At 39.0% G+C, this 26,070-nt stretch overlaps 1 protein-coding gene across 14 annotated transcripts in view; it reads right to left on the reverse strand.

Moving 5' to 3' along the window:
• ARHGAP12 (Rho GTPase activating protein 12) overlaps window positions 1-26,070 on the reverse strand; it is a 145,974-nt gene that overhangs the window by 40,867 nt on the left and 79,037 nt on the right. For 7 of the 14 annotated variants that reach the window (XM_037890950.2, XM_043541429.1, XM_043541433.1 and 4 more), the window contains 3 exons: window positions 16,614-16,754; window positions 14,704-14,784; window positions 2,919-3,044 (listed from right to left, as the gene is read on the reverse strand). In XM_037890950.2, the coding sequence (XP_037746878.1) occupies window positions 2,919-3,044; window positions 14,704-14,784; window positions 16,614-16,754 (348 nt within the window). The remainder of the gene's footprint in view (window positions 1-2,918; window positions 3,045-14,703; window positions 14,785-16,613; window positions 16,755-26,070) is intronic. The other 7 variants (XM_043541434.1, XM_043541435.1, XM_037890952.2 and 4 more) reach the window with 1 other exon arrangement.

Here is a 26,070-nt window from a genome sequence, read left to right on the forward strand (position 1 = left end):
TTTCCCTCAAATACTAGTTCTATATATAGTTGAGTATTTGAATTTTTTTCCAGCAAGCTGAATGGGGATTTGTTTTTACTTTGTTTTTCAATATTCTACTTGCTCTGTTGCCAGGTTAAAGTAATATTTTAATAAAAGACCAAACAAAATTAATAACTTGTAATATTACCAATAGGTTTTTAAAATTCAGGTTTACTGTTCACTACTTATGTTTCCTGTTTAGTTTTGTATTCACCAGCTTTGAAAATGAAAATAATTAGCAAAAATTTTCAATATCTGGCTTGCAAACACAGTAGAACCTTCATTTTAAAAAGTTGGAATCTTTACAACACTTTTGTTTTAATCTTATTTTTACAAAACCTTAATTCTGATTTAACCTAAACAGGTTGAAGTAAAAGTGTTCTTCAGTGTGTGAAAGCAGCTGTAGGAATCAAAAGTGCTGGCTCCAGGAGGGGGCTGAGGGTTGTGGTATGGCCTCCTGCCGGGCAGGACTTACCTCCGGCGGCTCCTGGTTGGTGGCAGGCACAGCGAGGCTAAGGCAGGCTCCCGGCCTACCCCAGCCCCACACCGCTCCCAGAAGGGGCCAATGTGCCCCTGTGGAGGAGGGAGAGGAGAACGTGGCTCCATGCGCTGCCCCTCTTTGCAAGCACCGCCACCGCAGCTCTCCTGGCCAGTGGGAGCTATGGGGGCAGTGCTTGCAGGCAGGAGCAGAGCGCAGAGGGAGACCCCTGCCCCCCCCGCTCACAGGGCCACGCTGGCCGCTTCTGGGAGCGGCATGGGGCCGGGGTAGGGAGTCTGCCTTAGCAACAGCCACGCTACACCACTGGAGATCTCGATCGACTGGTTGGTGACCACTGGCATAGATGAACCAAACATGACCACAAAGGACAGTATGGTTCGAAGTGATCAGAATAAACCTTACAATGGAGCAAGTCTTGGTAAGAATAATACAGAACTTGGACCAGTTTTAAAGAAAATGGGAAACAATTTATATTTATTTATATTTCAAAATAAAATATACCAACACTGTATAGTTTTAAAACCATTTGATACTATAATATAGGTATAATGTGCCCCTTGGGTAGATATAGGTGTATTATTGAAAGCATTATATACATTTACAATATGTTTATTTAAAAACAAACAAACAAACATGGAATAGTTAAATATTGAGGGAGACAAAACATGGACTAGTAAATGTTAAAGTGATACTGACTTCAGACACTTAAGAAATTAAAGCATAATAATGTGTTTGGTACTGTACAAGGCATAAATATAAGAATCCCTGACCTGAAGGGTTCTATGACAGCTTTGCCTGTTTGATTCCCATAATGAAGAAGGTATAGGCATTTATGGCCTGCATGAGTAATTTACCAGTGTTTCTAAAGATGTTGCACCTGTCAGTTTGATACTGTTTTAAATGTCAGAGTAAACATGTGACATCCATTTGATGTTTTTTCAGTGTAGAACTACATCTTATCAGTATTAGGAATTCAGAGACTTCCTGTCTATGTTGCGGAGATTTTCCCCAAAATTCAAACAGGATAAAAAATAGTTCAACTGAACGAATTATAAATCCAGTTGGTGACCTAGTGTGGGCAAGGTTTTTGGGCAACTTGAAACATTTTTACTGAAACAATTTAGTGAAATTGTTTTAAAAACTGGTTAGAAACTTTCCTAGTATAGACGGTGCTTCAAGGCTAGATGTTCTATGTGCTCTCAGTTCCCACTGAAGTCAGTTGAGGACACTCAGCACCTTACAGAGTTAAGGTTTCAGCAATGACCGGAAGAACCAGGACACTTTTGATTGCAAAGCTACCTATGATTTCCATTAAAATCCTGGGACTGATTGCTCTGGATGAATTATGAAAGCTAGAAACTCATCAGGATACAATGCTAGTTCAATTTCTTCTCCATTTATATTGATACCTATAATTTACTGAAAGGATCTTATGGTAATAACTAATTCAGCTATTGCTAAAATCAGGGGGGGAAAGGGTATAGTGGGCACACTTGTCCCTTTAATTTTGCTTAAGATAAATTTCTTTATATTTTGTTAGGTGCTAAGAGGGCCTAAGTGAGGGGACCATCAAAAATCGCTGTGCAAGGAGAAGCTTTTAAAAATCAGACAGAGCTACTAAACTCAGTTGATCTCTGGAGAGAAATTACAGCCACATATTTAGCACTTTCAATACCCTGTAAATAAGCAAAAATAGCTCCATGTGACAAGAGCATATCCTCAACATTATTAGCTGAATGTTCTCTTCACCAAAACAAATACAATGGAACTTGCATATTTGTTAAAAGAATAAAGTCACTACATATTTCTACTGTTACTCCCATCTTAAAGGTAATATTTAGGTTGGCAAATACTATGTGTGTCTAATATTACTGTGACAGTGAAACCCATATAAACATCTATTGAAAAAGAAAACTATAAATGTTTGCACTTCACCAGTGTTTTCATACCATATCTCTGTTGCGGACAATTCAAACCTTCAGATACAAGATACCAAGCATTTTACATAACTGATATTACATTGCTAAATATTATCCATTTTTAACCAAACATAGGTGGTTTCTAATTAGAGGCAAGTAAATGGTATTGAACATCCAAAGCCTAAATTAATGTTAGTTAAAATTCACCAGCCAATCAAATGAAGGCTTATAGAAATAGTTTGGAAGAAAGGAAAACAGTCCAATAAAGATTAAAAAAATAAGCTACTCTATTACAAATTAAAAAGAAAGATACCAGTTTATCAAGTTGTCCTTGATTTTACTGAACATTTACATACACTGCATGGTACGTACCATAGAAAAACTGCCAATAATGAATCCTTCAGAAATTAGTGTGAATTAAACATTTCACAAACCAGACAATGGCCAAAATTCTAACATGCTCTTTAACACATTCTTACCTTATCATTCGTGTCCAACACAATTGTGCTGTGCCTCCACTTTGTTAAAACAATTGGTTCTTGTAACTTCCTGTCCAGACTCCTACTCTTAATTATTTCTCTTTGCTGCTGTGGTGAAGCATTATACTAAAGAAGAGAAAAATCACACTATCAACAGGGTCAAATTTATACTATCATAAAACCCAGATTATTCATCTGTATATTTTCCAACAGCACAATTTTTTATAACATCACTGATTCAGCCATGAAACTGCAAACAATAGCCTTTTTTTTTTTAAACTCTATGTCTTGAAAGCTAAATTGTCTGGTGCTGTTTTCTGCAGAGGTAAACAGGAACTAGCCTGATGTGATCGTGCATTGTACTGTCATCCAGGTTTGAGATTTCTGGTCCCGAATTCTTACTGCCTGCACCTGTAGGCACTGGGAATGCCACCAAAGCACTACAGTGTTATCAGCCACTCTTTAGAGTGGAACTAACATTGGATTTAGATCTTTACTATCCACACTGGGAAGTGTTAAGAGCACCACAAACAGTTGTATAAAAGGGGTGTGTCATGTCACCCTATTGTGATACCTCTGGATCAAGAAATATGATAACATCTGAGGGTGTACCGTCCAATCCTATTTGGCCAGAAGGCTGGTTCGTGGGGGAAGAAAGGAGACACTGTAGGGTAGTCTATTCTGATACAGAAATTCCTGTCTCCTAGTGGTGGTAATGCAATAACTTTACTTCCTAGACCAGATTTATGCTACATTTAAGCACAAAGAAGGATATATTTAAGAGTAAAAAGTTGCAATTTAATTTAATATCCGACAGTATCCAAAGATGCATGACTTAGAGAAAGGCATGAAGTCTATAAACGGGGCCATGCATATTCTGTATAATACTAGCCCTAAATTTTGCAGCAAGACTATCATCTCTGGCACGGTAGCACTAAGTTATCAAGTGCACAGAAATTCATGTAGCATCCAAGTAAGTTAAAAAACATTCCAAACAAAGCTTTTTATTGAATATACAAAACAGCAAAGACGAATGGTATGACATTTTAACAAAAATCTTGTCTGGGATTTCTTTCTGGGGCAATGCTAAAGTCGCAAAACCTGTGCTTTGGAACACACTGGACAACTAAGATTGTACTTGTTGATTCATTACACAAGGGACTGTAATCCGCTGGGCATGGCCTATGACAGAAGCAGGACACCAGAGTTATTAAAATGTAAAAAGGGGATGATGACACTAACCTCAATCGTAAAGTGCTTTAAGACCTACTGATGAAAAGTGTTATGTAAGAGCTAGGAATTATTATTCTCAAATTTGCCACTGACTCATTATGGTGACATATGGCAAGTCGACCTCTTAATGCCTCAGTTTTTCCATGCATAAAATGGGAATAAGGCATACTGATACTTATGAAGCACTTAGAGATCTACTAATGAAAAGTTAGATGAATGTAATGAATTAACATCCTGAGCTGCACAACGCTCCAATAAAGGGTCAACACTGCTACTACCATGGCAGATACCATGTTTATGTTTGCAGCTTTTCATTTTATTGTATATAGGATTCATGCTTCAACAAAAGATGTAAAAAAGCACAGTGATTTTTCATGTCTTACTGAAATATTTCAACATGCATCATAGGAACAAATCACTCCAAATGGAGAACCTCATGCTAAAAAGAATAAAATTTGGTAACTGTGTCTAAGACAGATTTATAAGTCTCCTATACTAGAAAGAATTATTTCAGATTGAGAACACAGAGCCATATTTATGTATCATGGATTCAGTACACATTTGCATGACAATTGTAACAAGTACAGTAAAATAGTGAGGTGTGTGTGGCTCTCACAATTTGTTCCCCTGTCAAATCAGAATTGAATGGTCAGCCATTTAGTCTTTCAAAAGTGTTTTTCCTCCATGTGTGCTGGAGTGCATCTAATCTCTGGTTACTTCCTTGCCAGGGAAATATCTACTTCGCAGCTATCTAGTCCCCAGCAGCACTCTCACAATTCACAGTATATCAGCAGCTAAGCATTATTTAGAAACCTGGCCCATATTACAACTAAAAACTGAACTGTTTGCTATGGGACCATGCTTACAGTTAACTCAACTTCTAGGATTCAAACAGTGTTCTCTAAAGCACTTAAAGCAATTTAAGGAATGTATAGGATGAAAACGTATTAGCTATTTATTTCCTGCTACAGAAAAATGGGGTTACTACTTAATTTGGTAATATTAGCCAGCATCATTGTGAATTTATGGCAGTCTGTGTATGCTTCTGTATTTGATGGTTTTATTTTTAATATGCTTTTAAAATACTGCACAAGTTCAGAGTCCAGGATAAGTGCTTTGAATTCCACTGAAATAAAAATTAAATGTATTATTTTAAAATAAATGTTAAATTTGTAAAATATGCAGGGCCTAACTGTACATGATCTATAATCAAAGGCGCCACTGGTACCATCACAAACCATGAGGAGACTTTACTTAATAGGACAGACAAGTCCATTTTGAAGGAGAAGGAACCTGTAAGGCAATATAAAACCTAGGTTTCAAATGTTTCTGCCAAAAAAGCAGAAGACAGAGACAGAGTTCAGGTATGAAAGTCTGATGACAGCCTTGTTAACATTCAGTGACAATAAGCAGTGCTTCTTAGCAGCTTAAATACTTTGCATTGCTAATGTAAACAGTGTTAATATACCCTGTAAATTTTCTGAGAGAACATTTGTCATTTTTCTATTTTCTCACATTGCAGGTGTCAAATAAACATCTTTACACTTGAATGTTTAAAGATTGTTTTCATTTCCTCTTCATTGCACAATACACCTCAAAAATAGTGGAAACAATAAAATGAGGATAAAGCTGGTATATTTCTAGGCTAGAGATAAACCCTAGACTTTAAAAGTACAGGAAAATAATCTATTTACTTTAAGACTTATTGCTGTCAAGTCATTTTTCTGAACCTACTAACAGAAACAACGGTCTCCCATGTGACATGCTTTCAGGCAAGATTCTTTATTAATACTTAATGCTGCCTTCAGAAGTCATTTGACATAGTCTAGGCACTTCTGAAAAGTATGTTAATTTCTTCTCTATAAAAGTAAATGACTGGCTTTTTTCTTTTTTAAACATCCCAGCATAGAATGTATGTAGTTTGCATGAATTCCATCACCAAATATATCAACCTTCTTCTTGTTGTTGTCTATACAGTTATGCTTATCGACCTGACCATTGTTAATTAGTCTTTGGAACGGGCAACAAGCAAGGATCATTTATAAGGTTAAAGTAGGCATGTCCAAGATTATGGATATCCTGTTGCTACTGATGAAGTGGGTTTTAGCCCACGAAAGCTTATGCCCAAATAAATTTGTTAGTCTCTGGGGTGCCACAAGGACTCCTCACTTTTGTTGGTATTCTGTAACCAGAGGACTAATACTTAACAATGAACTTGAAGGTTAAAGCTCACGTTTTAGGGCATACAATAAATTGATCAACTCAGAAGGTTAAAAAGGTATTGTACTATCGTCCCCATGTATAACTAGATAATGAAGGGGGCTCCAACCTTTTCACAGGGTGTAACATTCTTAATTGAGATTATTAAGATCACTATTGTCCCCTCCCAATCCGAGTCACAGTCACATTACATCACTGTGACAACTACAGCAATATATTTACATGAAAGAATTATGATCAAGTACCTTTACATTTTAATGCACTTCATCAACAAAAAACGAGAAGAGCCAGCACCATGTGACAAGCCAGGTCTCTGAACCATCAGCAAGTGCTCCATGGACCAAAGTTTGGGAACCACTAGATAGCTATAGTATAGGTATTATGACAAAGTTCCTCCTCTGCCTTGGTGGGTCCTGTGCTTATTGGTGGATTTGCTCGCCTCAGAGGTTCACAGCAGCCCTCAGTTTGGCCACTTTCGTGGCTCAAATCTGCCATTCACTCAATTAGCCTCATCGCTGGCCAGCATGGGGAAAAGGAAGAACAACAATACCCGCAGTCTCAGGCCAGGGACCTTCCCTTCTGGTGGAACCCACGGTCCAGGTCAATTCCTCCGGTATCAAGTAGGGAGTTGAGGGGATGGAGGAATGGGGGGAACCTGGGCCCGTCCTCTACTCCGGGTTCCAGCCCAGGGCCCTGTGGATTGCAGCTGTCTACAGTGGCTCCTCTAACAGCTGTGTGACAGCTACAACTCCCTGGGCTACTTCCCCATGGCCTCCTCCCAACACCTTCTTTATTCTCACCACAGGACCTTCCTCCTGATGTCTGATAATGCTTGTACCTCTCAGCCTTCCAGTAGTATGCCTTCTCACTCTCAGCTTCTTGTGCCTCTTGCTCCCAGCTCCTCGCACGCACCACAAACTGAAGTGAGCTCTTTTTTAAACCCAGGTGCCCTGAATAGCCTGCCTGTCTTAATTGATTCTGGCAGCTTCTTGATTGGCTGCAGGTGTTCTAATCAGCCTGTCTGCCTTAATTGTTTCCAGAAAGTTCCTGATTGTTCTGGAACCTTCCCTGTTACCTTACCCAGGGAAACGGGACCTACTTAACCTGGGGCTAATATATCTGCCTTCTATCACTCTCCCGTAGCCATCTGGTCTGACCCTGTCACAAAAAGCATAGTAGTTTTCTTAATTCTAAAGCTTTATATACTGCTTGCTGCAAGAAGTAGACTTGATGAACCAACTGATTTGGTAATGCAAATTCTGTGTGCTTATGCTACAATCAATTTGAGGCAGGTTCCACCCAAAACTGAAATCTTATGCCATTACATAAAAACCACCATAGAACACCATCTCAATTTATCCTACTTTTCGCCATCAGTTTCCCTACACCATCATGGAGATAGTAAACACAATTTTCATGACTAGGTAGGAATTCTCAGTCTAACTACTGTATATACATTAAGGCCATGTCAATACCATACAGAACTGCAGCAGCACAGCTGTATCAATACAGTTCTCCAACCTCTGCGAGCAGCAGAAGCTATGTTGGTGGAAGAAGCTCTTACACCGGTGTAATTTTTGTGGCTCAGTGGGGTGGTTTATTCACACCGCCGAGTGACAAATTATGCCAGTGCAAGCTGTAGAGTAGACAAAGCCTAAAAGTAACCCGGCCTTATTTCTGTTCTGTTAATGTGGTACGGCTCAAGGCTGTGTTCTAGCCCATTTGTGCCTATTTGTAGCAGTTGTCCTCATTCTTATGTAGATGAGGCATCGGTCAGTTTCTCAAGTTTCGGGGAGAGCATTGGTTCCTCTTTCTAGGTCAGAAAGTCTTTCCTCCTAAGGACATCTATAATCAGATGAAAAGGAACTGGACACAGCTTCACTGGAAGAATGGGGACAGAGTACGCAACAAGGTTTTCTACGTAGCTGGCTCATTAAGCCTGCCTCTGAAGGTCTGAGAGAGTGAAGGATCGTTTTCCAGGATAGGTTGTAGATCGAACTACAATACCCACCTGGGGAAGTGAGGAAACAGACTGACAGACAGACGGGTACCCTACTACAGGACAGGCCCAACAAGGAAAATAACAGACCACCACTGGTCATCACGTATAGCCCCCAGCTAAAACCTCTCCAGCACATCAACGATCTACAACCTATCCTGGAAAACGATCCCTCACTCTCCCAGACCTTGGGAGGCAGGCCAGTCCTCGCTTACAGACAGCCCCTCAACCTGAAGCAAATACTCACCAGCAACTATACACCACACCACAGAAACACTAACCCATGAACCAATCCCTGTAGCATACCTCGTTGCCTACTCTGTCGCCATATCTACTCTAGTGACACCATCAGATGGCCCAACCACATCAGCCACACCATCAGAGGCTCATTCACCTGCACATCTACTAACGTTATATATGCCATCATGTGCCAGCAATGCCCCTCTGCGATATACACTGGCCAAACTGGACAGACCCTACGTAAATGAATAAATGGACACAAATCGGACACCAGGAATGGTAACATACAAAAGCCAGTAGGAGAACACTTCAATCCTCCTGGACATTCTATAACAGATTTGAAAGTAGCTACACTTGAACAAAAAAACTTCAGAAACAGACTTCAAAGAGAAACAGGAGAACTAAAATTCATTTGCAAATTTAACACCATTAATTTGTGCTTGAATAGGGACTGGGAGTGGCTGGCTCATTACAAAAGCAGCTTTGCCTCTTATGGAATTGACACCTCCTCATCTACTATGGGGAGTGGACTACCTCCACCCTGATCATATTGGCTCTGTCAACAGTGGTTCTCCACTTGTGAGGTAACTCCCTTCTCTTCATGTGTCAGTATATTTATGTCTGCATCTGTAATTTTCCACTCCATGCATCTGAAGAAGTGGGTTTTTTACCCATGAAAGCTTATGCTCAAATAAATCTGTTAATGTTTAAGGTGCCACCGGACTCCTTGTTGTTTTTGTGGATACCGAGTAACTCTGCTACCCCCTGATATTTGAGATTTCAGTTTTTCCCACTGTCCCACAAAAAAAGAATTTTCTGACTTGCAGAGATCTACTGCTGTTAAAAGTGAGATCACCACTTCAACAGTCTCTGAATCCAAATTCTTAAGTGACTTCCACCAGTTCACTGGTGTGACTTTCCTTAAAACATCATCAGCAAACATATTTCTTGAATGGTTCTTCTTCCCAAACTGGGTCTCTTTTACAGCCTGCTGCCATTACAGGTTTTCCCTTCTAGTGAGAGAATGGTATGGTAGATCTCAAATCAATGAAGGCTACACTCGGAAAGACCTCAAGACTTCTGGAATACGCTGTTCAAACAGTTTCACTTTTCTTTCTACTGCCTGTCCCTCCCTTCTCACATTTATCTCCAGACTTCTTCTCCTTGTCCAGATCTATTCCGTCCCCAACAGTCTTCTAGTCATTGAACTTTTTGAAACTTTGCAATTTTAGAGAGAGGTAAAGGATTGACTATGTACACACATTTGCAGAGGGACAATAGGGTTGAGGTCTGTTATTTCTCCCCTCTATATATTATTTATTTTAAAACATTTCTGCTGTTAACAAGCATGTTATCTCTGGAGACACAAATCCACAGTTTGAGAACTGCACTAAGCACCTCTGATGGTATCTTCTAGACTAAGCTACTATTTTTAAGCTCTAGATATGACTTTTGCAAAAATTTCTTGTTTTCATTAGCTAAACTATAAACAGTTACTGTTTTTGCAGCTATTTCAATACACTGAGACAAACAATTTAAATTGTTTAATTGGAAAGGTGTATATTATAACATTTCTTGATCTCCTCATATTCTTACCATTTTTAATTTTGCATGTTATTTTCTTAATGTTACTTGCACTTTGTTCTGCTTTTACATTTTTCAATTTTAAGTTGTGTGTAGTAGACAGGACTTAGCATTCATTTGGCAGCACTGTGGCCTCTGAGACAAATGATCACAGGTCTGAGTTTCAAAACCAAGATTTGGACTCATATCTAGTGCTGACAGAGCAAAGCTAAGAAGTGAATAATGGACTGTTGGTCTAGTAAGGTATCAAAAACTGAGGTCCTTTTCTGGTGACTCGGCTGTGTGTGGTGGGGGAAGGAGGAAATTGATGCTGTGTTAATTTCTTGACAAAAGGAAGACTATAACCCAGTTTTTATGGTCAATATTCATACTTTTAAATTTTCTAAATATCAAAAACTGTGTGTTAGCTCAATGTTTAGAGACTAGAGTGATGGAAAGACCTAGGAGAGTCTCTAACGCACAATAGATCTTTTCCTTCACTCCTGTTTCACTTATTTTGTAATTCTCTCTCATTTTTGCTTTCTTTGGCCTTAGTCTATGTTTCTTAACTTATTTTTATTTTAATTGCTTCATTTGAGGGATATAGGACTCAGGGCTGGTCAAGACAGATCAAACAGTGGTCTGATTTTGTATGATAACTATGTTCCTATGCCAGTGCGGGATGAAAGACTGGGAATGCATGTTGGAAATATGTCTGTTAGTCTCAATGTCCCCTTAACTTCTACTTGATGAGGAAAGAATTGCAGCACAGTCTCAAAATTATTTATTCAGTATTTTGTAGATAGATAAAAGGAAACACTGTTAAACAATTTCTTAGACAGCTAGTACGTGTCACTCCAGACTTTACATTTTTTCCTTTATAAATTGTGCCTGATGTTCTCACAATTAAAATTAAGTATTTTTAAACACACAACTCTTCATCTGGATTTTAAGCATATGCAACATTTTTCCCTACACACCATTTTAATTCCCGTATCACGGCTATAAGATCCTGAAGTGGTGTATGGCAGAGAAGGGTTGAGGCTCCAGTCTCAACATGCTTTGGATATATATACTGGATGGATTAAGTGTGGAGGAGAAAACAAAAGCTAACTGTCACAAAGAAGAAAATATTAGGGCTGTCAAGCGATTAAAAAAATTAATCACGATTAATCGCACAATTTAAAAAATAAATTGTGATTAATCACACTGTTAATAAAATACCATTTAAATATTTTTGGATGTTTTCTACATTTTCAAATATATTGATTTCAATTACAACACAGAATACAAAGTGTACAATGCTCACTTTATATTTATTTTTTATTACAAGTATTTGCACTGTAATAAAAATAGTATTTTTCAATTCACTTAATACAAGTACTGTAGTGCAATCTCTATCATGAAAGTTGAACTTACAGATGAAGAATTATGTATAAAAAATCTCCTTTAAAAAAAAATGTAAAACTTCAGAGCCTGCAAGTCCACTGAGTCCTACTTCTTGTTCAGCCAATCGCTCAGACAAACAAGTTTGCTTACATTTGCAGGAGATAATGCTGCCCGCTTCTTGTTTACAATGTCATCTGAAAGTAAGAACAGGCATTTGCATGGCACCTTTGTAGCCAGCATTGCAAGGTATTTATGTGCCAGATGTGCGAAAGATTCATATGTCCCTTCACGCTTTAACCATTCCAGGGGACATGCATGCATGCTGATGACGGGTTCTGCTTGATAACAACGCAAAGCAGTGTGGAGGAACATGTTCATTTTCATTATGTGAGTCAGATGCCAGCAGCAGAAGGTTGATATTCTTTTTTGGGGGGTTGGGTTGCGTAGTTTCTGCACTGGAGTGTAGCTCCACACCTCGTCCCTTTCAGATTTTGGACGGCACTTCAGATTCTTAAACCTTGGGTCGAGTGCGGTAGCTATCTTTAGAAATCTCACATTGGTACCTTCTTTGCGTTTTGTCAAATCTGCAGTGAAAGTTTTCTTAAAATGAACATGTGCTATTACATGAAATATATGGCAAAGTGTGGGTAAAACAGAGGAGGGGACATACAATTCTCCTCCAAGGAGTTCAGTCACAAATTTAATTAATGCATTTTTTTTTAAATGAGCATCATCGACATGGAAGCATGTCCTCTGGAATGGTGGCCGAAGCATGAAGTGCCATGTATTTTTCCCAGTATTTTTATCTCCCCAATGTGTGTTTGAATTTTCTTCCAAAGTGGTACATTCATAGCAGTGTCCAGTATCCAACATACATCATGAAGATTTTAAATTTTTAATCTTAGATTAGCATCTTTCACAGTTAACTCCTTCCAAACTCTTTTTGATGATTTTTGGTTCCAGTGATATGCAGTTGCTCTAAAGGATTTGTAATAATTTACCAAAAATTATAGATGAGAGAACTGGTTTATATGTTTGTTTTTTTTTAAAAGATCATGTTCAGGTGGATGTAGGACCCCACAGCTTCAGTACTATACCTTTTCAGTTGTAAAAACAGCCAGAAGACTCCTAAAGTCTTTTCTTCTCCCACTCCTGACAGTTAAGAGAAAAATCTTTTTCCTGAAACAGATCCTCAGTCTGTATTATGTTTTCCAATCCTTTACTTCCTGGGTAAATTTTGAACCAACTTCTAATAAATCGGAGTTTTTCCAGATATGAGGCTTCAATTATGCTCCTGCCTTTACTCACAAATCTCTATTAGTCACTGTAAGTTATAGGTTGGGTAGTCTTAAGATCTTTTGTGGAAAACTGGTACACTAAATGACTTCTAGAATTTCAAGCTGTTATTTTAACAGTACACAGGGCACTGGGTTATGGCGCAAGATCAATTGTTCATTTGTTTACACCAAGTTAACATTTGGTAAATTTTGGTAATTTCATACTCATTTACCATTACGCGTTCTTTTAAAAGATTACATAGTTAGGAAATAATTTTAAACAGAGACTGCTTTAATTAATTAATTCTTTCCATTATGGTAGCACCTACGGCATCCTTATGCTAGTCCTTACAAACACAGTGAAAAGACCATCTTTGCTTTAAGAACTTAGAGTTTTAAGTAGTGATGAGACAACAGGTGGATACAGACAAACAAGGGAAGCACGTGTTAACAATGAGGCAATTATGTGTTTTCATTTTGGCTACATCTACACTTGGAGCTGGGGATATGATTTCCAGACACAGCAGACATACTCGTGGTAGCTCTCATCAAGCTAGCACACTAAAAACAGTAGTGTAGTCACAGTAGTACAGACAGCAGCACAGGCTAGCCACTCTACCCACAGGGTCCAGATAGGTTTGTATTTGGGGCGACTAGCCTGTGCTGCCGCTCGCGCTACTGCTACACTACTACTTAATGAGAGCTATTATGAGTATGTCTATTCAATCTGGGAATCACCTCCCCACCCCAACTCCAAGTGTAGACATAGCCTCTGTGTAGTTACAACAACTAGTACAATCAGACTCTGATCCTTGATTGGGACCTCTAAACTACTGCATTACAAAACACACAGCACCTTGAGACACTGCCTTTCTCTATACTTCTTTAGGTAAATTTCTATTGGGTTGGCATTGTGAACTGTAGTTCTTGGATTAGAGCCAATAGTATCAATTATTTGTATAGTTCAGATCTGAAACTGAATTAGTATGCAAGATAGAACCATTCCACTCTGTCAAAAACACTCTGCATTAAGAATAGCGACAGCATGCCAGAAACTCATCTTTCACTTCCTGGATTAAATTTATATTATACAAACTGACTGTTCAAAGTGTTTTTGATAAAAGCAATTTGTTCAAGCGTATAAGACTGCTAATCACTGGACTGAAGCAGTTGGTCAGTATCTATGTAATTTTTAAACTGTATTCATTAAGGATAGCCTGGTAGGTCTCTGGCTGCCACAAAATTTAGATTAGAGAATTACAGAAAAGTCTCCCTAACACATTGTGTGCAGATTACTGGAGAATTCCATTTAACTCATTAGTAATTTAGATGTCAGTATATTTTCACAGGCTTAATAAAGTTCTCTTAGAAAACTATCTTCCTAGTCATTTCCCACTTTGCTCAGGTCTCTCTTTCTTGGTCTGCTAGTACTGGTATTGCAACTTGTTTTAAAAGCTAGTTCATAGTTTCTCTCAAGGGCCTCTGATGAATATCATTGTCTATAGAGCGGAGTTTAAAAAGTGAACACAATACTACTACTCAAAAAACTTTGAAAACCCTGCCTCTATAACAGGAATGCCAATGGTAATGTGCAGCACTACTTGAAAAATATGGTTAGGCACAGAGGTAAGATTGTCTCTTGAATTTTTAACACCATTATACTGAATTATTTCTGATGTCACATCCTTCATGATCATGAGTTTGTCTTCACAGAAAAAAAAACAAACAAGAAATGTCAAGAATAATTAAACATGGGGCATTAGCCACTGTTGAAAGAATACATCTGTTGTGAAGAACTCTCACCACAGATTCCTGAACGTTTATTGAAAGAACAACCAGTTGTCACAATACTTTTGTTTGTTACCTTTGGCAGTTCCCATTCTGATCGTGATCCATCAGCACTGTAGTAATATGGTCTACCTTGTTCATCTACATGTTTTATCCACTGTAGAAATAAATGTGACAATAGGAAGTTTAATAACAGTGACAGAAAAACTGATATCACAACACATCTTAGTTACTTTGCATTCAAGCTTGAAGACAACTTGCAAATAATAAAACTCCATTTACTTCAGAAATGTACCAACTGTGCACCCTTTTCAATTAGGCAAAACTAAAAAGCAATGAGAAAGTAAATTTTATGTGCTCTTTTTCATTTCCAGGTCACATTCACTCTCAACGTCTCTATTGTAACTCCCTAGAAAGTATAACCCTGTGATGTCACAGCATCAAGATAAACAGATTTTTTTTTAAAGTACAGTACACTGCACTCTTTTCAACGTGAAAGGGTTAAATTTAAAAGTCTTTGAGAAGATAATACAGAAATGTGTATAGAAGTCCTGCCACTTATCTGATCAAGCTCCATTAGGTTCCTGGTACGGCTAAGTGGCAAGTTGTAATAAGGGCCCATTTTAGAGAGATTATTGCACAAACTTATTATTGTTCTAAACCTTTAATTATTTCGTAAGAGTACTGACAAGTAATTGCTTCGGTTCCTGTTCCAGGGGACAAGCAGTCTGCAGACCCAACATCTGTAACAGTGCATGCTCACAATTTCACTGAAAAGTAAGAGCTCTTAAGGGCAAAGTTCTTTGTATCAGGCCCTGATCCTAGAACAAGATACACAGGCAGGCCTTTGAAGGCAGGCAGAGTCCCTCAGAAAACACTGGGACTTCACACAGATACCCTTACAATAAATTCTTTGAGTCAGGAAATGTATTTTACTGTAAAGCATAAAGTAAATTTATAATGCTTTACAACATATTATAGCAGAGTGACACACTCTGCAGAGCCTAGGGGCAGTTTAAAGAGAGGAAAAGCTCTGGTAGTAGTGAAATTCTGAAGTAAATTAAATTTATTACTTATTTGCAGGTCAGCTTTGAGAAACTGAAGCATTAAACATGACAATTCATATCTCCTTAAAAGTACACCAGCTAAAACTCACAAAATTCAAGCCTTTACTAAAAATCTATTGTAATTTAAATTCTGCATCTTAAAAACTATTTTAGTATACAACATATTCCAGCACCATATCCATTTCAGTTACATGAAATTCATAATTGTTTCAAATAATTATTTTAAAAATAATAAAGAGCAGAGCTAACATGAACACAAACCAAAATGATTACATACTGTTTTACAAAATAGGGGGGTTATTCCTATTTTACAAATCAGGAAACTATTATCGTGACTTGCCCAAAGTCGAAGTTAGTCAATGGCAGAAATTAGAACAGAACCCAAGTCTCCTGATACTGCTGTGATCTAGTCACTAGATTTTGCTGCTTCCCAAAGGAAGATTTAACAAGGTTATAAAAAGCAAAAGCAAAAAGTAAAGCAACTATATGTTCAGCAGGAAACAGACCCAGGTAGAGTACTATATTATCAACCCTACACAGCACCATCAAAAGAAGTGTTTCTGAAAGACAGAAAGAAGAACATTAGAATGGTAAGGAATACGTTCCTATAACATCACAAAGAGGACAGAAATATAAAGAATTGTGCAATATACATTTTTGTTTAAATTGGAGCTGATGCCCCAAATCTCACACTGAATTAGCATTAGGAAAACTCTCTCCATGGAATATCAATACAACATTCATCAGAGCAAACTGTTAGTTCAGTTGCCAAAGTTGTGGACTATTAGGAACAAAGGAAGCCAGCACTGAGGAAAGATTTTCACGACTGAAAATGAAATCTGTATATTCTTACAACTAAATTTACTGAAAAGATTCTGCCAATTTAGAATATACGTGATGAGAAGAAAGGAGAATGTACCTTTTCATTAGTATAGTCATTGGTATATAAGGTTTGACCATGTTCATCCAATTCTTCTGACCAACCTTTTGGAGGAGAACCATACTGACTATCTGACTGGCTGTAACAAGAACTGTAGTCGTTTTCTTCAGATGAAATAAGCTACAAGTAGTCAAACATACAAGCAAGTTTTAAGAATGAATATAGTTCAAAATCTGAAAGATCAAAGTTTACTTGGCTAGAAATAGGTTTTAAAATGTAGAAATAATTCGAAGGGTGTTTCCACTTTTATTTAATACCGTTAAGCCAGAAAATAAATGCATCTTTAGTGTTTAGAAACTTGCCTGATTATCACTAACTAGTTCAAAGACTTTGAATTTGAAAGAGCTAGATGACATTATAGAACAATGCTAGTATTCCCTGACATCAAACATCCATCAAACATCACCAAATTATTTTGGCATGTGTCACGTAACAAAGCAGCTTCAATTTAATTCATTTTCACAAGTTCCTGGTCAGTAAAGGCACCTGAATTTTATTAACATACTTCTATTTGACATTACTGGGCTGATCCAATGGTTTAACTGCTAGCAATCCACACAGTCACGCATAAGACCTAGGGGGAGCAGATACCAGCTATTTATATCAAAATCTTACTCCTAAACTCAATGTACCAAACCCCAGGAATAACCTGAAGTCCCAGCTGTACCTGCGCTAGGTCTCAGAACCCTCTCATTGAACAGTTGGGCACATGCAATGGAACCTAGGGTGCTCCAAATTTCCACTGGCATTCCCTGCCTCCCACCCCCACCCCAAAACTGTTGCATACCACAGTGAAAAATTCAAAGGGTAGGTGCTATGCCAGGAGCAGCCAGACAGCTGAGCACCAATATCTTTAAAATATAAGAAAAGGACCATTATGTGCAGGAGAGGTAAAAAATAGAGGACTTGGGAGGTCAATGATCAGGACATTCAGGGCATGTGGAAGAATATTTGAGCAGGCATCTCTAACTAGATCTGTCCTCCATTTACTTTTTCCATGTGATAGGGTATTCCCGAAGTCAGATGTGCCATACACCAAAAACTCCAGCATCCATCTTATCTATGACAATATAAAGAATACTGTCCCAGAATTCTAATAAAAAAAAAACCTTGTCTCTAGGGAAATCAAGTGTAGATTCCTTTTTAGAGTCTCTAGCTTCCACGGCTGGTAACAGTTTAGACTGCTTCACTCTTCATAGGAGGGGGCACATCCAGGGTTGCCAGGTGTCCGGTTTTCGACAGGAACACCCAGTCGAAAAGGGACCCTGGCAGCTGCTGTTAGCTCCACTGACCGGACCATTAGACGTCCAGCCGGCGGTGCTGTGGGTCTAAAGCAGGCTAGTCCCTACCTATCCTGGCACTGTGTTGCGCCCCAGAGGCCAGCAGGTCCAGCTCCTAAGTTGGGGGGGGGCCCCCACAGGGCTCTGCACGCTGTCCCCACCCCGAGCGCCAGCTTCGCACTCCCACTGGCTGGGAACCGTGGCCAATGGGGGGGGTGGGAGGGGTGGGGGGGTGGAAGCAGCACACAGAGCCTCCTGGCCCCCTCTCGCCTAGAAGCTGGACCTGCTGGCCGCTTCCAGGGCACAGAGTGGAGCCAGGATAGGCAGTGATTGCCTGACTTAGCCCCACTGTGCCAATGACCGGGAGCCGTGCAAGGTAAGCCTCTGTTACAACCCCAAGCCACAACCCCCAGCCCTGAGCCCCCTCCTGCACTCCAAACCCCTCATCCCCAAGACCACTTACAGCCTGCACACTCAGCTAAAGCTCTCACCTCCTCCCACACCCCAACCTCCTGCCCCAGCCCAGAGCCCATACCCCCTCCTGTACCCTAATTTCCTGCCTCAACCCGCAGCCCCCTCCTGCACACCAAAACCCTTGACCCCCTCCTGTACCCCAAACCCCTCATTCCCAGCCCCACCCGGAGCCCCCTCCTGCACCCTGAACCCCTCATTACTGGCCCCATGCCAGAGTCCGCACCCTCAGGTAGAGCCCTCACCCACTCCCGCACCCCAACCGCCTGCCCCAGCCTGGTGAAAGTGAGTGAGGGTGCGGGGGGAGCAAACCACCGAGGAAGTGGGAATGTATTGAGCAGGGGGTGCAGTCTCGAGGTGGTCCTAGGGTGTTTGGTTTTGTGCAGTTAGAAAGTTGGCAACTCTAAGCACATCATGTTATTCGACAACCTTGACATTTAACACATAGCCGTAACAGGTTCTAAAGGGAATGGCTCCTCAGCTAGGAAGATGGGGGCCATGATACAAGGTTTTGAGAGTAGGAAATCTGTAAAGCAGGAGGAAAATGGCAGATCTTCAGCTTTTCTAGCAATACAAAACAAGAAATTAGTTTCCTAATATTTATATCTTTTAAAACAATATTAGTAATGTTGGTGCACCTGAGTTTTGTTATACCCAAAAGACCTATTTAGTTTCTTGGAGAGGGAGGTCATAGTGACTTTTCCTAAACAAGCATATCTACTTCTGCTGCATAGCTTCTCTCATTCCATTTCTCATGAGCTAATGCCTCCTACCTGTGGAATTTGGAAGCAGTCCAATGTTGTTGCTGGAGGCTCCAGAACTAAGCTCTGTCCTTCAACTTCAGGCCACCAGATTCTCTGCCTTTGGCAGTGGTACAAGTTGATAGTTCAATTTCTCCCAACAATTGTGTTTCAAAATCTTAAAGTTTCAACTAATCAAAAGTGAATGAAAATAATTCTCACTCTCTCCTCCCCAGCCCCCAAGGGTCGGGTACATGGCAGTGTGGTGGTTTCTGCCACTGCCGTGCCTCCCTGCCAGACTCCTCTGTCCCCATTAAGGTATGACAGAGCTGTCCTGCAAACACCTGGATTAAATCTGTGTTCCCTACACAAGGCAGCACTCAGGCTCTACCAAGGGTGAATTATGGCTAAAAAAGCAAATCTATTTCCTTTTGTGCAGTTTTTCTTTGATGCGTGCGTGAACTCCAAAAGGAAGTACAAGACTAATGTATAATTGTACATGAAATGGCTTCAGCATTTGCATGAGCTAGCTTCCCAAGTCAACCAAAACAGGTGAGCCCTCTACAGAGTCCCTTCTGGATGCTAAAAAACAAAGCATGAAAAACCTGTAGATTATAAAGGATGCCTACCTCAAAAGAGAAAAGACCCGTACATTACACATAAACTTAACATAACATTACTTATGTGTGGAGTTTGATGTGGGAGTTTGTAAATCACTTAAGGCTGAAAAGCCTTCAGGTATGTTTTGTCTGTCAGTTATAGTCCATCCTTAGTTCTGAATATCAAGAGCTGCACTGACAAGATCGGACAGTTAAGAAATACTAGTGATAGGCCAAACCTGATAAAGCCTTAAATACGCTGGTATCAGTAGAACGAAAATAGAGGACTGAGCGCTCTTTAGACTTTTCAGATAACAGAGTGTCTTGGCAAATAATTTAGTGCATCTATGTTCTGCTTTTGCCAAGCAGTTACTACTACCACTACGCCACTGTGGAAATACCATACATTTAAATCCCAGCAGAATACCTGTGAATGGAAGAACTCTGCTAGAACAAAGTCTCATCTATTCTACAATACAAATTCTGCCCCCATGTTACATTCCAGTTAGGCGCAAGTGTAACTATATAAAAGTTATCATCCTTAAAGATCACTGAGGCAAACCGATCTCAACTGAAATATATCTTCTTCACATTTACCATGCAAAGTCTTACACATGACAAAGGAATTTAGGTGGTATAGGTCTAAACTTTAATGCTATTCCTGTTTTGTGATTAGAAAATAAATCAAGTGAAGACATTTTAAATATTCTTTATCTGGCAGAAGTAGTTGAAGAAGTTTAAGCAAGGCTGGGCCCAGAACTGTACAAGAGACCTCCAACTCCAGGAATAACTAGGCTTCATGAGAACCCACCTCTCCCTCCAGCTGTGTGGGCTTGGAGAAAGGAAGAGAGAAACTGCAGGGGGAGCCAGACAGAGACTTAAAGGTAGCTGCAGAAGCAGGTGCTATAAAACAATAATGATAGACTGCTTTCTCCAGTTTTCACTCTTAATATTCTCATATTCTCTCTCCTGTGCTGCCAGGCTGTTTGCTCCAAACCCTCCTGTGTGCTCCCTCAGTCTCTTCACCACAGCCCCATTCCATCTGCCTTCCATGCCCTCCTCCTTCCTTCCCGCTTTATATCCTTACCATCCTCTCTTCTTGTGTGTGTCTTTTGAGCTATTCCCCTTGCTAAACTGGAGTTACAAAATTAAAAACATTGTACCACCAACCCCCATCCCACACAAAACTAATGGCACTAACATAAGAATTGCAAAGCATTCTTTTATTCCTTTCCCCAACCTTCCATCTTCTTTGTCTATTTAGACCGTAACCTATATTTGTACAATGCTCAATGGGATCCTGTTCTGAGTTGGCTCCAAGCCACTGTTCTAATACAAATAAATAATAAATACCATAGTGAAATAAATAACCTTGTGAAAGAATGAATGGCTTATTCAGTTTGTTCAATTTTTGTTACAATTATACAGTTGTTTTGCTAAAACCAAAGGACCCACTGGATAATTCGAGATCAAACTTAAAAAGGAAAAAAATCAAATGTTTGGTATCAAACCAATTACATTTTGGCAGGAAAGGTGGTTTTGAACCAATCTCACTTTCCTACCAACTACCTTGAGAAAATTCACTCACTTCTAGAATTGTATGCTTTCAAGTCATAGCTATTCGCTTCACACAGAATTACAGGTGTTCTTAAAAGAGAACATACAAAGTCACCTTCTCAATTCCAGTTTTTCTCTCAAAATTAAAAAAATTGGCCTATGCAACTTCTAACATTCCTGACGACACAAAATTTCCTTTCAATATTCTTTTTGTGGTTCTCAACTCTATTCAAGATCAGAGATAAAGAGCCGGTGGTTGACATTCAAACCAACTATCATTTTTGTAGTAGTTCTTGTAATTATGCACTATGAAAGATTCCATCTGTTCTCATGGAACTACCACAACTCCCAGAAAAAATATCCATAACAAGGATGCTACTGCAGACTCATGAAGTTCTCGATTTTTTCACTGTGTTTCCACTTACTGTTTATCTTCCCTAGCTCCATCATCCTTCGCTTGTTCATTATTTTATCTATGCTCTTAGTAGGTTTTTGAATTTCCCTTGTCCCCTGAATCTTATACATTCATAAGAATGAAGTATTTTCACCCTTCTCTCCACAATCCAATTCTCCATGGTCATAATATGGTCTCTAAAGAGATCCCTGCATTTTTGTTCCTGTCTTCTGTACAGCTCTATTGCAACTCGAGATTTACTGTTCACAGCTATGAGAAATCTGAGAGTGACAAAATCACCAAATCCATTCCTTTGCCACTGTCCCCCCACACCCACAATATACTTTCTACTGTTTGGGTCAGTTCAGTTTTACAAGTCTTTCACCACTTCCTAATGAGTTTAATTGTGAAAAAATTTTCAAAAGGAAATTTGTTTTATTTCCATCACTCCTAACCGTAACTTTGTGTACAAATGTGTACAATTCCCTTCCCTTTACCTGTTTCAAATATTTGGCAAAGATATACTTAGTTTTTGATCTAATTTTCAATCAGTCCCTGCAGCCTCTGATTTTGTTGCTCTTCTACGGATTACCTACAACTTTCTGCTAATGAGGTATCCAGAGCAACACATTCTACTAGGTTAGTTTCTAAGCCATGTACAGAGAAACCCATGCCTTTCTCCATGACAAAATGTCTCTGCACGTGCAGCCAAAAGTTGTATTACCCCTTTTTGCTGCCATACTGCATTCCAAGTTCAAATTTAACTCACTGCCGATATTCCCACATCACTTTACAGTCCAACATATTCACACTGTAAATATCTGTCTTGCATTATTCTTCCTTATATATATCAACATGCATTGCCCAGGATGAATCTCATCTAATAATTCCAACCTCCTACTTACTTTCTAGACTCCTGATCTTTAGGACCTCATGCTCGGTCATTACTTTTTTTGTGCTAAATACCGAGAACTTGTAGAAAACTTCACTGGAACTATATTTGTTTTTCCTTTGTGTCTATCAAGTCCCCCACCTGTCCATTAGAAGTGCAGCTAGGCTCTGAAACACTTTCACTTACTTTGCCTATAAAAAAGGTACAGCTACATGAGTTTCTAATTATCTAAACTTTCCTTCCAAATCAAGGAGTTTCAGGACCAATAATGAGCTGATTCAATTGCCATCTGCTTCAGTATAACCTTACACACTCCTCATATCTAAGTCACCTTACTTTTCCACTTTGACAAAATTTAAGTGGCCAGCCGTTTCTCCCATGTATACAACTTATAAATTTCCTTTTCTATTTATGCTTGCTGTTTAATATTTTGAGACATACTCATTCATTTCAGTTAGAGACCCAAATGTGTGAGAGTACAATTTTATACATCAATCTATAAGTGAAAAGGCCTTAGATTTACTATTCTAGACCAACAGTATTCGGGTATATGTTTTAACAAAACAGTCTGAATCTTCATCATCTGATAAGATCTAGAACCAGAGCAGTTACTTGCGTCCTATCATAGTTGACTTTTCTCAAATCTTTGGAGAGTCTCGGGTTTACATCTTTATCATACCCAATATTTTACTTAAGAAATATTAGCTGCACCCTCGATCTGATTATTTAAACTGCCATTGTATTTTATTGCTAGACATCTGCAACTCAACCACTAGGACTCAAGGGAATATAGTTGGCAATTTTGCCAGAAGATCCAACAAACATACTTGAAAATATTCATAGTTGAGATGTCCAACATAAAGCAGATGAAAAGAGATAATTAAGCTCCCAAAATGCAAACAGGAGAAGGCCCAATGGATGCAAGGGCTGAAAATTAATATATCTGACAATTTTTACTTTCTGAAAAATACTATTCCACATTATCAGGTTATAGCAGTATCTCAGAGGTTCAGAGACTGTGGAATCCAGCCACCAAGGACACAAAGGTTATTTAATTTATGAGGATACTTTGTGATTGGGAAACCTTAACCAGAACAAAGTTTACCATGCACCCTTCAGTGGCCTTAAAGCAGGGGTTCTCAAACTGGGGGCTGGGACCCCTCAGGGGGTCGTGAGGTTATTACATGAGGGGAGAGGGGGTCACGAGCTGCCAGCCTCCACCCCAAACCCCACTTCGCCTCCAGGATTTATAATGGTAATTTATAAGGGGGGGAGGTGTCCCACTCAGAGGCTTGTTATGTGAAAGGGGTCACCAGTACAAAAGTTTGAGAACCACTGCCTTAAAGAGACTGAAAACTGAACAGATATGACTGTCTGAAAACAAGTGCACAAGGATCATGACAAAAGATGAAGAACTAAACTTTAACCATCAATGAAATGAGGTATTCATAGCAAAAATGAATAAAATATTCCTGAGGGTGGGACCACATAGTAAGATTATGATTCAAAGGTAGGGGGAAAACAAAAGGTCAAATGCAGCTCTTTGATGAAGAACTGGAGCAAAAAGACAAGGCCCATTGTTAGTGCTGACAGTGGAAAGGAGGAAGAAAGATGGGGTGGAAAATAATGTATACCATCCACCTATTGTCAGGAGACTGCTACAGGGCTGGTTACTGAAGAGCTACTATTTCAACCAGACTTTGAATAAAGTCCTCTTCTAGTCAACAACCTGAGTGGGAAATTTTTTTAAAGCTATTGGGAGAGTGTCAGAAGCAGCACTATGACATTTACAAGCATATAATCTGCTTCACTGCTACAGCCTACAGGCTCTGAGGCAGTGAAACTGATAAAATGCTTGTAAATGCCACCGTGATACTGCTTCAGAATATAGGAGAAGCAGCAGAGATTCAATCCTGTTGCGGGGTGGGCAAGGTTGGGGAAGAGGAATTATTTCTCTTTCTCCTAGTACATTAACAACCCAGAGTCAAACTTTTGAAGCCCTCATCTTTTACATCAGGACACCAGTAATCTAAAGTTTTAAACCAGTTCTCCGATTAAGTACTTATAACAAAGTAACAGGTGAGGAAGAAGCTTGTACTCAAAAAAGAAAAGAAAAAGTTAAAACTGGGCACTATAAAATAAAATGAAGTGGGAGGTTTGCTAATAAATGTTTGTTTTTTCTTCCAGTCATATCAGTTTCTGAGATTCATCTAAGAGCTAGAATGGCAAGATAAAAGTGTATTTTAAAAGAATTTACAATTTAAAATAAATAGCGACACCCTCTTCCAATTAGCGTTTCCTCATTTTTCTCACTGTGATTGGCTTATTGATATGCAAGGAGAGCAGGAAAGTGGTACATGGCTGCTCAGTTCGGAAAATATGCATGTGCATCTTAGAAAGTTTTCAGGTAAGCAGAGATTTATTTATTTTCAGCTGTATTTCTAAGTAATAGGTCCCATGGATCTGTTCTGTGTCTTCAACATACTTGCAATTTTGAATGCTGCCTCCAATGCTACCAATATGCTGAGGTTCCACTGTAACAGATCCGTGGAATTTATTAAAAGACAAATTGGGTAAATAAAGCATAGATACTATACACAAGGGAGAGAGGGCTATATAGAAATGCATATATAGATGGAAAAATAATGTAAGAACTCCCTCTTTCCAAACAGGACAAACTGCCATAACACAAAATTGTACCCGTCTTTCAGTTGAATCTTGCAATTTGGAGTCTTACAGTTCTGAACTGAGGCAGCTTTTAAGTGACCATTCAGAAACTGTTGAAAAGCATGCAAATTCAAGTCTAGGAAAGAGGCGTTAAGGTTTGCTTCCACAATGCCGCATGCAATCCAGGTGGTTTGATATTCACTGTAATTATCCCATCTCTTATGAAATCAAGTTCAAAATAAAAAAAGTCAAACTTGAATGTATAACCATTCTCTTTTGCTTTTCCTTTTTATATAATGGTTTAAGTATGACATTTCACATTCCATCATTAATGTCTCAAAATAATCTCTATTACAGAAATAAAATTTACATTTCTGTGTAAAACTGACTACGAGCATTATTTCTATTCTACAAACAGTGTTTCTGCACATTGTCTATCAAGACCCAATAAGTGTAGACCACTGAGGAAAATACCGGGAGCAAGCAGCATGTTCTTCCATTTTCATTCCAATTCCACTGTAGAGAATTTTTTAAATATTTGTTTTCTTGCAGATTTTATCATATTATTAATTACATGGTATCCAAACATCTAAATAATTTTTCTTTTTTGTTGTGCATGTAACTCATATGTTATCGAAACACTTCCAAAATTTTTAAGCCAGTCAATTAATATTAGACAATTTTTTCCAGTAACTAGCTACTATCTTGCAGCACTAAAATATGAAAAAATTAACTCTTACTTCCTACCACCACTAGGAAGTCCTATAAGAATTTCTAGGGAATTATTTGGTAGTGTTACCCCACTATTTTGTTTAATTTGAGCTTTACATTTCTTT

Source organism: Chelonia mydas, chromosome 2 (assembly GCF_015237465.2).
Source record: "Chelonia mydas isolate rCheMyd1 chromosome 2, rCheMyd1.pri.v2, whole genome shotgun sequence".
Classification (NCBI taxonomy): Eukaryota; Metazoa; Chordata; order Testudines; family Cheloniidae; genus Chelonia; species Chelonia mydas.